This window comes from Protopterus annectens, chromosome 10.part0, assembly GCF_019279795.1.
Source record: "Protopterus annectens isolate FY-2018-M chromosome 10.part0, PAN1.0, whole genome shotgun sequence".
Taxonomy (NCBI): Eukaryota; Metazoa; Chordata; order Ceratodontiformes; family Protopteridae; genus Protopterus; species Protopterus annectens.
Genome location: NC_056744.1, coordinates 1,582,367,880 through 1,582,382,144, shown reverse-complemented (window position 1 = coordinate 1,582,382,144; position 14,265 = coordinate 1,582,367,880). Strand labels below are relative to the sequence as shown.

Sequence of the window (14,265 nt, the reverse complement as noted above, 5' to 3'; positions counted from 1 at the left end):
GGTCTCCGTCCTTAGAGTCCATCCACTCGGCACCTCAGTCACCTTTGTTACAGAGTGAACATAGCCATCATTCTTCCCACTCCTCTCGATCCTCTAGATTATCGGATCATGATGTGGAGAGAGTAGTAAGTAGGTTGCTTATGTCACAGGCACTGGCAAAAATTCTGTCCAGCCCACCTCAACAGGTATCGGCTCCAACTGCCTCTATTTCTGTTCCTCCTCCGACTACATTTAGCTTGGAGCCAGAGACTATGGATCCGCAGGCAGTAGAACCATCAGTGCTGATCATCATCTCTCCTTTGGTTCCAATGTCGGCTCTGATTACCTCGATTATACCTTCTATCGAGGGATCTGGGTGCCAAGGCTCTCTCATCGGCTCCAAGGGGGGGGGGGGTGGCATCAGACCCTTGTCCGGCCCCGTTCTCCCCCTCGGAGCTTCGGCCCAGGTGAGCTCGGCTCCAACATCGGCCTTGGAACTGTCATCCTCAATGCGGAGAAAGACTCCTGTTTTTTCAGAGCCAGACTTTCTCTGCCTAGAGGTCGGGACACCTTTGAGGTCATGCGGAGCATGCTGTCCCCTGAAACAGCTCTACTGCCAGCTCCATCGGCTCCTCCCCCCATGGTGCCTGTTCCAACCTCTACTCCTCCTTCAGACCCCAAGCGTAGGGAACCTATGCCCCAGGACACCCCATTGGGTGATCCCTCTTCTTCCGAAGCCTCCCCTGATCACTCGGAGGAGCCTTCCTGGAAGAAGAAGTGCAAGAGGAAGCACATAGACTCCCCTGAGTCTGTCACTTCAAATACAGAAATGGATGAATCGGAAGGGTCCCCAAGGTCCCCCTCTGAAGATGTTTCCTTTTCGGACATCCTTGAAATGCTTAGACAGAGGATGGACTGGACTTCCCTAGCCCCCACCGAGGATGAGTCTGTATACCTGGACGCATTCAGTTCCCGAACTTCCACCTCCTGGGTATCTCCTCCTTTCAATCCACTCATGTCTGTAGTGGCTCGAAAGACTTGGTCAGCTCCAGATTCTGTGGAACCTACTCTGAGGAGACCAAACAAATTTATTACAGCCCCCCCCAGGACAAGCAATTCCTCTCCAAAGGTGTGCCTGTTGATGCCAAGGTGGTAGCAGCAGCCACCAAGAAAGAGTTAGCAGAAACCTCTTCATCTTTTCATCCTCCGAACAGTCTCGGACGATGGACAGATATGGAAAGCTACAGCTGAGGGAGCACCAGCCAAAGTAGCTTCTCAGCTTTCCATAGTCAACTCTTCCATGAGGCTGATTTCCCATGCAGCCGATGGAACGAGCAGAGTCACAGGGACAGGTGTGGCTCTCAGGAGACATGCTTGGATGCAGCTGTGTCATTTTGCGGAACCCTTTCGAGCGTCCTTCACCAATACTCCCCTTGATAGCTCCTTTCTCTTTGGGCCTCAGGTGAAAGACACGTTGACCAGGTGTGAGCAGGAAGGCAGGACTCTCTCTGCCATTGAAGTCCATTTTTCCACTCCTTCCAGACCTTATCTCAAGGATTAGATGAGCGGAAAGATGTGATTCCAAAAATCCCAGGGACCCTTGCCTAACACACATGCTGATTTTTCCCCCAGGGGCAGAGGGGGAAACAACAATAACAGATGCTGCCCTCGTGGCAGAGGGGGACCGCAAAACCAGGGTGACAGAGAAACCTTCTCTGCCAAACCCTTCCAGCATCCCTGAAGGGTTGCCTGACTACTCACCTCTGGAGGCAGTCAGGGGAAGAATTTTGCTGTACCCAAAAGCCTGGCAAAATATAACAAGAGACAGATGGGTACTATCCATCATATCTGGAGGTTACAAAATTCCCTTCCATCAATCCCCCATAGAATCAAAAAAGCCCATCCCAGATGTCCCACCCAATCTAAGGGATCAAGCAGTCACAGAAGTTTCAAGACTGCTAGAAAAAAGAGCCATTCAAGAAGTCCCCGCAGACCAACTAGGATCCGGAACTTACTCAAGATTCTTTTTAGTACCAAAAAAGACAGGGGATTGGAGACCAATACTGGATCTCAGCAGATTGAACAAATCTGTATAAAAAGAAAAGTTCCGGATGGTGAGACTGCAGTCCATTTTCCCTTTTCTGGGTCAGGACAATTGGATGTGCTCGATAGATCTTCAGGATGCGTACTACCATATCAAGATGGACAGATGCTCCAGGAGATTTCTTCGTTTCTGGGTAGGGGCCAGTCATTACCAGTTCAGAGATCTGCCCTTTGGTCTCACCTCAGCCCCTAGGGTGTTCACCAAGTGTATGGCAGTAGTCACGGCTCACCTGAGGTATCAAGGATTCCAGGTGTTTCCCTATGTAAACTGGCTCCTGACTGCTACCACCAGGCGTCAACTCTTAGAGGCATGGGATTATACGGTCACATCATGCACTCAACTAGGCATTACAGTAAATTTCGAAAAATCTGCCTTGTTGCCCTGTCACTCTATCACATACATAGGAGCAGAATTAAACACAAAAGAAATGTTTGCAAGATTACCACAGGAAAAGGATTCCACTATTCATCAACAAGTGTTAATTCTAATGCAGAGCAAAAGGGTTCAAGTCAGACATGTCCTCCAAGCTCTAGGCTCCATGGCAGCTGCCATTCTTCTTGTCCCATTAGCGTGTTTCCACATGAGAATCCTTTAGTGGCTTCTTTTCACGCAGTGGTCTTTCCAGGAACTACCCATGTCTCACATGATCCTGATCACATAAACATGCAAAAGGGACCTTTCTTGGTGGATGGTCTCCCCACTAGTATTTCATGGCAGACCTTTCATACAACACCCTCCGGTAGCCACAGTGACCATGGATGCCTCCCTGATAGGGTGGAGGGGGGGACTTATCTAGGCAGGACAGTCCAAGGCACTTGGCAACCTCACGAGTACTATCTGCATATCAATGTCCTAGAAATGAGAGGGGTTCTCCTAGCGTTGCAAGCCCTTCAAGACTCTCTTCCTTCCGAGACCATTGCAATTCAAATGGGCAGCATGTCAGTGGTGTGGTACATCAACAAACAGGGCGGGACCAGGTCTTACCCTTGTGTCGAGAAGCACTCAGACTGTGGCAATGGGCGATTTCCTCCCAACATTTTCTGATAGCAATGCACATCCCTGGGAAATCCAAAGTCATAGTGGACAGGCTCAGCAGAGCTATCATCATGCCTCATGAGTGGTCTCTGAATCAGGAAGTTGCGGACCTTATCTTCTGCAAATGGGGACAGCCTTGCTACAACCTATTTGCCACTCCTCTCAACAACAAATGCAGCAGCTACTTCTCCCTACTTCCTCTTCAAGGTCATATACCCAGAGATGCTCTAGTCCATGATTGGCCTCAGGGACTCCTTTATGCTTTTCCCCTAATTCCAAGACTCATACAGAAAGCAAAATCGTTGGCTTGCAAAATGATCCTCATTGCCCCATATTGGCCTCGACAGATATGGTTCCCGTTCCTACACTTCCACCTTCTGGATCAACCATGGATTCTGGACCCAGTTCCAGATCTTCTGATTCACCAATCAGGCAGGTTGCACCAATCCCTTCAAACTCTCCAGCTCACAGCTTGATTACTCCACTTCCAGCCTTAGCCAGGCTTTCCAATATCTCCCCAGCAGTCCGTGATATTATTGTTTCCTCACATAAGTCTACTACGAGGAAAACGTATGCTAGTAAGTGGAAACGGTTTTCTTACTGGGCAGAATCTAGAAATTTGGATCCTTTCTCAGCCCCAGTCCATGAAATTCTTGAGTTTCTAGCACAGCTTTTTCAGTCTGGTGCGGCTTCCGCTACCATTAGAGTACAACTAGCTGCCATTTCTAATTTTCATATCGGTATGTTTAATTCTAGCATAATGTCTCTTAAGCTCTGCAAGGCCTTTATGAAAGGAACATCTCTTCTTGGACCCCCAGTTAGAGATTCTCCTCCTCCTTGGGATCTCAATTTAGTTTTAGCCTCCTTAATTTTGCCTCCCTTTGAACTGGCAGCATCATGTTCTTTAAAATTTTCTTGGAAGACACTTTTTCTGGTTGCTATCACTTAAGCTAGATGTGTCCCAGAACTTCAAACACTATGTGTTCATCCTCCTTACCTGGTGTTTCACAAGGACAGAGTTTCTCTGAGGACCAATCCATCCTTTATTCCTAAAGTCTGCTCAGAGAACAATTTAAATCAATCCATAGATCTCCCAGTTTTCTTTCCTAATCACAGTAACAAGGCAGAATACAAGCTCCACCAATTGGATGTACACAGACAATTGTGTTTACCTCCGTAGAACTATGGAACTAAGAAAGTCAGACCAGTTATTTCTTTCTTATGTTTTCAACAAAGAAGGCCTTCCAGTTTCTAAGTGACCTTATCCAGATGGTTATCTGATACTATTGTCGTCATTTATCAGTTACGAAATAAAGAGCTACCAGCTAAACCAAAGGGTCATTCCACTAGAGCATTAGCCACCTCTGTAGCTTTTCAGTCTAGGTTGCCCATAGACTCAATCTGTACAGCTGCCACTTGGGCAAACCCTCACACTTTTATCTCTCATTACAAGGTAGATATGGTCTCCCGGAGCAGAGCTTCCTTTGGTTCTACTGTTCTAAAGAGTCTGTTCCAATGAGCCACCCAGGATTTTAGGTGCTAGGAACGCTGTCCCAAACAGCAAGGATGAAGGCGAGATGGACAACTTAACATAAAGAAGTAATGTACCTACCATAACATTCCATGTTAGTTGTCTTCATCTCGCCTTCCTTCTTGCGTCCCTCCCTCCTTCCCCCCTTCCTAGAGGATTGTGAGGAGTTCCCTTTTGTTTTCACTGGCTGAGGATCTTTTATTACTTCACATGCCAGGTGATTTATAACTCTTTCCTTGTTTAAGTGTATTGGACAACCAGTTTTTAGGAACTGGTTACTCTACTTATGTCTAGTGTGCGCTATCACAAACGAGATCTGGGTAGCTGATGCTGGGCATGCTGGGATAAGGGGTAGCCTCGAGCCAGTAAACAGCACTCGAGCTATAGAAGATGGCCGAGTCGGAGCCGAGGATCGGCTCTGAACCCAAACAGCAAGAAGGAAGGCGAGTTGCATACAACTAACATGGAACGTTATGGTAGGTACATAACTTCTTTATCTATCTCACTGTCCATATATTGTGTACTATCATTCTATCTATCTCACTGTCAATATGTTACGTATTATACCATCTATCTCACTGTTCATATGTCACGTATCATACCATCTATCTCACTGTTCATATGTCACGTATCATACCATCTATCTCACTGTTCATATGTTACGTATCATACCATCTATCTCACTGTTCATATGTTATGTATCATATCAAATAGCCTACACATCAGAGAAGAATGTTTATGAATAGTTTGCCTAGAGCATTGTATCCCTCTGGCCTGGCAGTTATCATAGGACCTTGTAAAGTCATAAGATATATTGTCAGTGACTAGTAGTCCCCCACCTTGTGACAGGGAATAGAATCCCCTAATTACCCCCTCACATGCTCATCCATGAGAGAAAATAAGCATTTGTTTTTTATTTTTTAAACTAAATACCCATGTTATTCCTCCTGAAGGGAGGGTTGCTGTTAGACACACCATGGAGGTTACTTCTTTATACTATCCAGGTTTTGGAGCTTACCTATCCAATGGGGACAAGAGTTTCATGCCTACCACCTCCATTATTTTAGTTGTGGCCAGCATCCCCTGCCTACCTTTTCACCACTGCTGATGGCCATTCAAGTCACCTGCCTAGCCTGTCACTTATATTGTCATAGATGATGCTGTACACCAAAAGCAAGTCTTACTACCCCACCCTGTCAGTTGCAGTTTCCACATGTACCCCTTACCCATATAGACATCCACAACATTCTTGTGTCTACCCTTTCTTTCATTTTGATGGCATAAAAAGTCCTTTTACTTCCTTCATATATTCCTCCAACTGTCCTAGATGTCTACCTCATCAACATTTTGTGAAACAGGCGGAGTCAGATTTATGAAGCTAGTTTTAGTGAGTACATTTACTGTGAAGTAATTTCAATGAAAGATACTTTTAGTGCCATTGGATTATGTACTTTTTTCACTGTTGTGTGATCATGGAGTTTGCAGCCTAGTACTCACTAAGTCTATATTTGATCATGCATCCCTTCCAAATCTCCTATCCAGTTTTGTAGATTCTACCACCAGCCTTGGAATGATCATGGTCTCCCTCCCTGTCCACCAATCCTCTCATTTGTCATTCACCCTCAAATGTCTTATTAGCAGCTGACCTATACACCATCAATACCCCTGACAGTATTTGTCCCCTCTTCACCAAATGGCAGTACAGCAAATTGTTTCACTCCCCAAAAACCCATCAAGTATAATTATGGACTGTAAGGCCCCCACCTCTTTCTCTGGTCCATATGCTATGCCGCCTGCCTTTATATGGTGCTCAACTGGAATGCTGCATTGACAATGCAACACTATGCAACATGTATGGCATTGAAGTGCATTTTTGGGTATCAGTCTGACCAAATATTGCTACATGCTAAGCTCTATCTGCTCTACTGGTTCACCTGCTCAGTTGCCTTCCACCAGGTCATAAACTGTAAATGCTCTCAGCGGTAACAATACAAGCTTCCACAGTACCAGTGTCCATTTTTACAAATGCTTGAACATTCACTGAAACTCATTTGTTGAGAAGTCTGGTAGTTGGTGTAGAGGATTCATGCTCCTGTCTCCTGTAATTAAAGTATAGGGTTTGAGCCTGAACAAATTAACTAAACTGCCATCCCTAACCAGGCCATTTTATACACTTACACACACGCACACACACACACACACACACACACACACACACACACACACACACACACACACACACACACACCTTACTGATGCTTTGCTTTGTTGTTTCCCAGAGAGAAGCAGGCATTAGGCTCCTTATTGATGGTTCATTCGCCATCCGTATTCCCCAGACAGGAAAAGAAGTAGGCAACAGGCATGTTTAAATTGTGTAAATGGACAAAGTAAAAAAGAAGTAGGCAACAGGCATGTTTAAATTGTGTACATGGACACAGAAAAAAAAGAAGTAGGCAACAGGCATGTTTAAATTGTGTACGTGGACATAGAAAAAAAGAAGTAGGCAACAGGCATATTTAAATTGTGTACATGGACATGGAAAAAAAGAAGCAGGAACAGTGATACATCTTGACCCCAGCAAGTGTGTGCATCAACGGAAGTACAGACACAGAAGGCATTCTTCACACCCTTAAAGAAGAAATATATATATATATATATATATATATATATATATATATATATATATATATATATATATATATATATATATATTTTTTTTTTTTTTTAAGTAAATATAGTAGCAGGTCCCCCCCTGGCCAGCAGGCCCCTCCCAGCTAAAAGGGCCCTAGGCAACTGCCTAGGTCACCTAGTGATGGATCCTGATCTGTTTGTTTTATTTTTTTTTAATGATTTACAGCATAATGATACCAACACAGTACAGTGAGCATAGGTAGGTCCAGTACATTTTTAAACCAATAATGTAATTCAGCAATTTATAAATGTTATTACAATGGAAAAAAATAATTGAAATGGACTCAAAAATATATATGTACAAAGAAGATATAAAAATGATATAGTAGTCAATGTGTATAAAGATATTTCAGACCTATAACAGACTTATGTGCCAGATTTTATACACACACACACACACACACATATATATATATATATATATATATATATATATATATATATATATATATATATATATATATATATATATATATATATATATATATATATATATATATATATATATATGACATTGTGATCTGTAGTGAGAGTAGGGAACAGGTGGAGGAGACCCTGGAGAGGTGGAGATATGCTCTAGAGAGAAGAGGAATGAAGATCAGCAGGACTAAGACAGAATATATGTGTGTGAATGAGAGGGAGGAGTCAGAGCTTGACGTGGCAGAGTTGAAGATGCTAAGATTTGCACTGGGTGTGACGAGGATGGACAGGATTAGGAATAAGTATATTAGAGGGTCAGCCCAGCTTGGAAGGTTTGGAGACAAAGCCAGAGAGGCAAGATTACATTGGTTTGGACATGTGCTGAGGAGGGATGCAGAGTATATTGGGAAAAAGATGCCAAGTAACAGGAAAAGATGGAGGCCTGAGATAAGGTTTATGGATGTGGTGAGAGAGGACATGCAGGTGGTTGGTGTGACAGAGCAAGATGCAGAGGACAGGAAGAAATGGAAACAGTTGATCTGCTGTGGCGACCCCTAATGGGAGTAGCTGAAAGAAAAAGAAGATATATATATATATATATATATATATATATATATATATATATATATATATATAGCTATATGGGTTCACTTCAGATGATCGAGTTTCTGAAATCTCGAAACTCATATGGACGAGACCATATGATTGAGTTTTCAGAAACTTGAACATCTGAAGGGGGGGGGTTAAATAAATTGTGTGAATACCTTAAGTGACGGATTCTACAGGGGGGCAAGCCGTCTGCACCCCTGCTACTTAAATATATGAAGTCTGAGATTGTCCTACAGCAGGGAACAGGGAAATCTCCCATTTCACAGTGTCTTCAGAAGCGCAGAATGGGAGATTTTCTTTTACCCACTGTAGCGCGATCTCGGAGTTAGTATATTTAAGTAGGGGGTGGGGGGGTGCAGGGGTGCTTGTGCCCCCTGCAAAAACATCTGTAAATGTGTTTGTTTTTGTTTTTTATGTTCACTTACGATGTTTGAGTTTCTGAAAACTCGAACATATGGTCTCGATCATATGAGTTTCGAGATTTCAGAAACTCGATCATCTGAAGTGAATCTATATATATATATATATATATATATATATATATATATATATATAAACAACTTCTGAATGATTGAGAATAAAACTACTGAAGCAGTAGATCAGGTATAAAGCTTTCGTTCCTTTATTGGTAACAGGAACTTCCTCAAAGTATAAAACGTCAGAACCAGCATATATATATAGTGTGAACAGAAAGGGTTGTGCTAACAATTGAATAAACCAATAACAGATGTAAAGAAAGCCCATTTTAACACCAAAGGTCTTAATGGCATGTTCACTTGCAATGCTTGCGTAGCATGTGTGTTTATTTTAAATGGTGATTCTTACACTTTCCCACATAACAGGTTTAAATTACAGTCATAAATACTTCAATTGCAATACTATAAATGTTGTCTATGCTGCTGTCTGCATGTCTTGTCCTGCATTTTACATTGGAAAAACCACTGGTAAACTTTCCTCACGCATTAAAGAACATTGTGCTGCAGTGAGAAATAAGGATATGAAAAAGGCTCTAACAAAACATAGTTTGGTGTCTTCTGCTTTTACGCAACTTAATTTCTTAGTACTTGACCATGTTGATTCTTTTATGGGGGAAATTAATACATTACTTGAGGTCAAAGAACTTTGTTGGCAATTTAGACTGAATGCTGAGGCACCTCCTGGTTTGAACGAAATGGTAAATGTCAAATGTGCATTAAAATGGAAACGTTAATACGAGTTCTTTATATAAATACACACAGGTTTTGCCTTTTCTATTTTACATACTTTTTACATAATATGCACTCATACAATATAATGACTGCTGTAAACCTCGATGCAAAGGTTTCATTTGATGTATAACATCTACATCGATGCCATTTACTTTATATGTGCCTGTCTAACTTACACGCACTACCTAGGATCACATACGTTTTAATGGTTGCTATGACAATAGTTTCTACTTGCTTATTGGGTCCATTCCCACCTTTTGCAGTTGTTATTATTCTTTACATCTGTTATTGGTTTATTCAATTGTTAGCACAACCCTTTCTGTTCACACTATATATATGCTGGTTCTGACGTTTTATACTTTTTCTGAAGAAGTTCCTGTTACCAATAAAGGAACAAAAGCTTTATACCTGCTCCACTGCTTCAGTAATTTGATTCCCAGTCATTCAGAAGTAGTTTTTTTATATAAGTTTATTCTCTTCTCACATGTTCGAAGAGTTTTTGATGTGTTTATATATATATATATATATATATATATATATATATATATATATATATATATATATATTTATGTGTGTGTGCGTGTGTGTGTGTGTGTGTGTGTGTGTGTGTGTGTGTGTGTGTGTGTGTGTGTGTGTGTATGTGTGTATTTTTTTGCGTCATCATTTGGTTTGTTAAAAAGGTATTAAAATGTTTATCTTGTTTATTATTATTGTTTATATATAGTATACAGGTAGAAGGGGAAATAATTAAATGGCAAATAATCAACAAATTAATTTTCTGTTTGTAATGTTTGCAGCCAGTTAAAAATCTCTGTATCACAATACCTCATTCAAATGCATTTCAGCTGGAAGAACGACTACAAATGAAGAGCTGGAAGACATGCTGGAGAGTGGGAAGCTGGCGATTTTCACTGACGATGTGAGTCTGAGATGAATCACGGACTCCCTGCTGTTTTGGTTGATGCACTACATTTCAGTGGACAGTGTCCAACCTGACCGGGTATTATTTAGTATCAGTGCTACATGGGAGGCAAATTGTAAATAGTTTATATGGTAGTCACTCATTTTTCTTGTGACTGTTTTATACGGCCTTATGTTTCATTTAATGTTTACCCCAGTAGAGTTGCACTTCTGCTGTGTGTAGATGCAAGCCCTAAACTCTCTTCATTCCCACTTAATAGATAGCAATACATCTAGGGGCTTAGAAATGGGATCTCTAGTAGCCTGGATGAAGACTTTATTCACTCCAGTAATACATGTCTTAAATGATATATTATTCATCTCAAAAGCTATACTGCATTCAGGGCATAGTCCTGTTCCCAATTCCATAAATTGCCAGTAATCAGATCTATTTCTATGCACTGAATGTAATGAGTATATAATACACAGTTGAGCCTTCATCTTCCCTATTACAAGGAAATGAGCTTTAGGACTAACATTCGGACAGCAGCTCTCATGGTATAAGCATTAATTCTTTTATCTGCATCATCAGAGGTCAGAAGAGAATACTTCTAGTTACAGATTTTCCTTTTCATTTGGTATCCAAATATTCTTATTTGTTGACTCTGTGTATATCTAGCAGATCTGTGGAGGAGCATGTACACACACACACACACACACACACACACACACACACACACACACACACACACACACACACACACACACACACACACACACACACACACACACACACACACACACACACACACACACACACACACACACACACACACACACACACACACACACACACACACACACACACACACACACACACACACACACACACACACACACACACACACACACACACACACACACACACACACACACACACACACACACACACACACACACACACACACACACACACACACACACACAGACACACACACACACACACACACACACACACACACACACACACATACGTATCTCAAACCATACTGCTGTAAGGGTTATTCTAGATAGTGCAGCTTACCATCTGTCCTTTGCAGTTAAGGTTCCTGTAACATGGCAGCTGCCAAAGCTTGGCTTTTTGTATGCATGCCACGTAATGACTCTGATTTTAAAATGAGCTGCTGATATGGCAGAATGTGTTGTAGTGCTAGCATGCTTCTATAACCATTTTTCTAAAATAGAATGCTGCTTTAATATTCTTAGAAAGAAGCAAACCATGTTATTTTCCTTTTATTAATGCAAGCAAAGGAAAATGATCACTTAATGCTTTGATATCCAAGACTTCTTTATACATTAGAGTGGAGCACGCAGGTCTAACATTACAACAGATGGGTTTACAAAGTATGGTTGTGTAAAATCTTACCTAACAGTAGAAGTCCTTAGCTTCACTGCTGTGGCATTCGTAATATATGGAATTCCCTGCCATGGAAGCCCTATGTTCGGACAGTCTACCTAAGCCTATTGTTGCTTTAAGGTATGCCGAACATCACCCAAATGCTCCTTGAATACTAGTCCCAGGAAACCCAAGCAGTAAACTGTACATGCAGGAAGGAAAAAGACTAGGGGATAGAGGGAGGGAGCAAATACTGCAGCAGTGAGGGCAAGGACATCTACTGTTATGATAAGATTTTACACAACTGTACTATGTCCTTACATTCATCACTGCAGTATTCATAACATATTACAGAGTGTTAAAGCTCAGAGAAGAAACTTGGGAGTGGAAGGAGCAGTAGAGTCCTCTAAGAAGCCATGAAGAATGGCATTAGCAAAACCAGCTCTAGCTCTGGACATACTATCCAACTTGTAGTGTTTGATAAAAGTATGTACATAAGTCCAGGTAGTTGCTTCAAGAATAGAATTAGTGTCTAAGCCCTTGGAAAAAAGCACCAAAAGAAGCAACAGCTATAACAGAATGAGCCTTTACAGAAGAAGGAAGGCTCTTGCCAGGAAATGTGTAACAAAAAGAAATAGCCTTTGAAATACAAGAAGAAGTTTGCGTGGATACAACAAATCCTTAAGACATAGGATGAAAAGAAACAAACAACTAGTCAGATTTTCTAATAGCCTTAGTCTTATCCAAATAAAATTGAAAGTTTTCTATGCATTTCCAGAGTATGCAGCACCCTCTCGCTGTCAGGTTCATAGGTGTGTACTAGGCTAATGGCCCTGGAGCCTTTACAAGCCTAGCCCATAGAAATACCATGGCATTGTGCTGCCCGACGTTAGTTCCCAGTGCCTCTATCAAGTAGAGCCACTGGAGTGCTCCCCGGGGTGAACTTTCTATTTCCCATCCACTCATCAAGATTTCTCTTGAAGAGGGCCAGTGAGGTGCTCTGCTTGACATGTATGGGAACTCTATTCCAGAGCATGGACATTCTCTAGGTTCACCTGTCCCTCCAACATGTTCTGTTGATTGTGGTAATGAGGCTGAGGTCTCTGGAGTGTGTGGTGCAGCGGGATTGGGATTTCTTTAGATGTAGCATTTTTAACAGAGCTGGGTCTGGCATGGCTTTGTACGTCAAGCAGAGATCGTCTCTTAGTAGATGATATGAGACAGAGAATAGCTGGAGTTTTCTGAGTCTGTCCATGTACAACATGTGTTTAATGGCTAGAATCCTCTTCATGAGGTACTTTTGTGGCCTTTCCAGCTGTTGCAGATGTCTAGTGAGGTACATGCTAAATGGGGCATTATACACAATGATTGGCCTAATGAGGGAAGAGTAGAGAGAGATGATGACCTTTTTCTTCCTGGATACTAGTATTGGCATGGACTGAATACTACAACCCAGAAAGGCATGATCCTAAGAAAGAGTCAGAGAAGACTTTTGAGGTTTATTGTGAACGTCAGGCTCTGAAGAAGGGAAATTGCAAAATGAAGATTTTACAAAAGGATCTCTGGAGAGGATGTCTGAATCAGTAGGTCATCCAAATAAGGAAATATTTGGACCCCTTGAAGCCTGCAAAATGCAATTAGAGGAGCAAGGCAATTGGTGAACAGCCTTGGGCAGTAGAAAGGCCAAAGTGTAAAGCAGAGAACTGAAAATGCCAGGAAGCAACACAGAAATGCTGAAACTTCCTGAAAAAAGAAGGATCAGAATATGGAGATAAGCATCCTTGAGATCCAGGGACATCATAAAGGCCTGAGAGAGCAAGAGAGGAAACAGAGTCTAAAAGGACAACATCCAAAAGGAAGGCACCTTCAGAAAAGTCTTTAGATGAAAGAGGTCTAGAATCAGTCTCCAAGTGCCCTGTTTTCTGGGCACTAGAAACATTCTTCAGTAAAACCCCTTCCACCTTTAGGACACAGGCACTTCTAGAATAGTACCCTAAACAATAGATCTCAAAAAGTTGTTCCCAAGGAGACTGAGGAATGCCCATAAAATGAGGATGGAATTTCCACACCAGGAAGTACCCCTGATGAATGATTGACAGAACCCAAGAATCCTGAGTGATGTGAAGCCAAACAGGAACAGAAAGAGAAAGGCAAACAGAAAAGAAGAATGTGGCTTGGAAGAGACAGCCATCAGCACCAGGTTTGTCAGGAAAGGAAGGCTTATGAATCCCTGAAGTCTGAGTGGTCTTAGTAGAAGGAGCCCATTTGCCACCCTGTTTACCTTTAGCAGATAGTTGAGATTGCCTACAAATAAATGCTGGCTTAGACAGGTAGCTTCTCTAAATTTTAAGCACAGGAGGAAAAAAATACATGTTTAACCTCCTGTAAGGCC

At 42.0% G+C, this 14,265-nt stretch overlaps 1 protein-coding gene across 1 annotated transcript in view; it reads left to right on the top strand.

Annotated features, from left to right (window-relative positions):
• STX1B (syntaxin 1B) overlaps positions 1 to 14,265 on the top strand; it is a 915,847-nt gene that overhangs the window by 767,542 nt on the left and 134,040 nt on the right. The window contains exon 7 of the mRNA XM_044086235.1: positions 10,423 to 10,496. Coding sequence (XP_043942170.1) covers positions 10,423 to 10,496 — 74 coding nt within the window. The remainder of the gene's footprint in view (positions 1 to 10,422; positions 10,497 to 14,265) is intronic.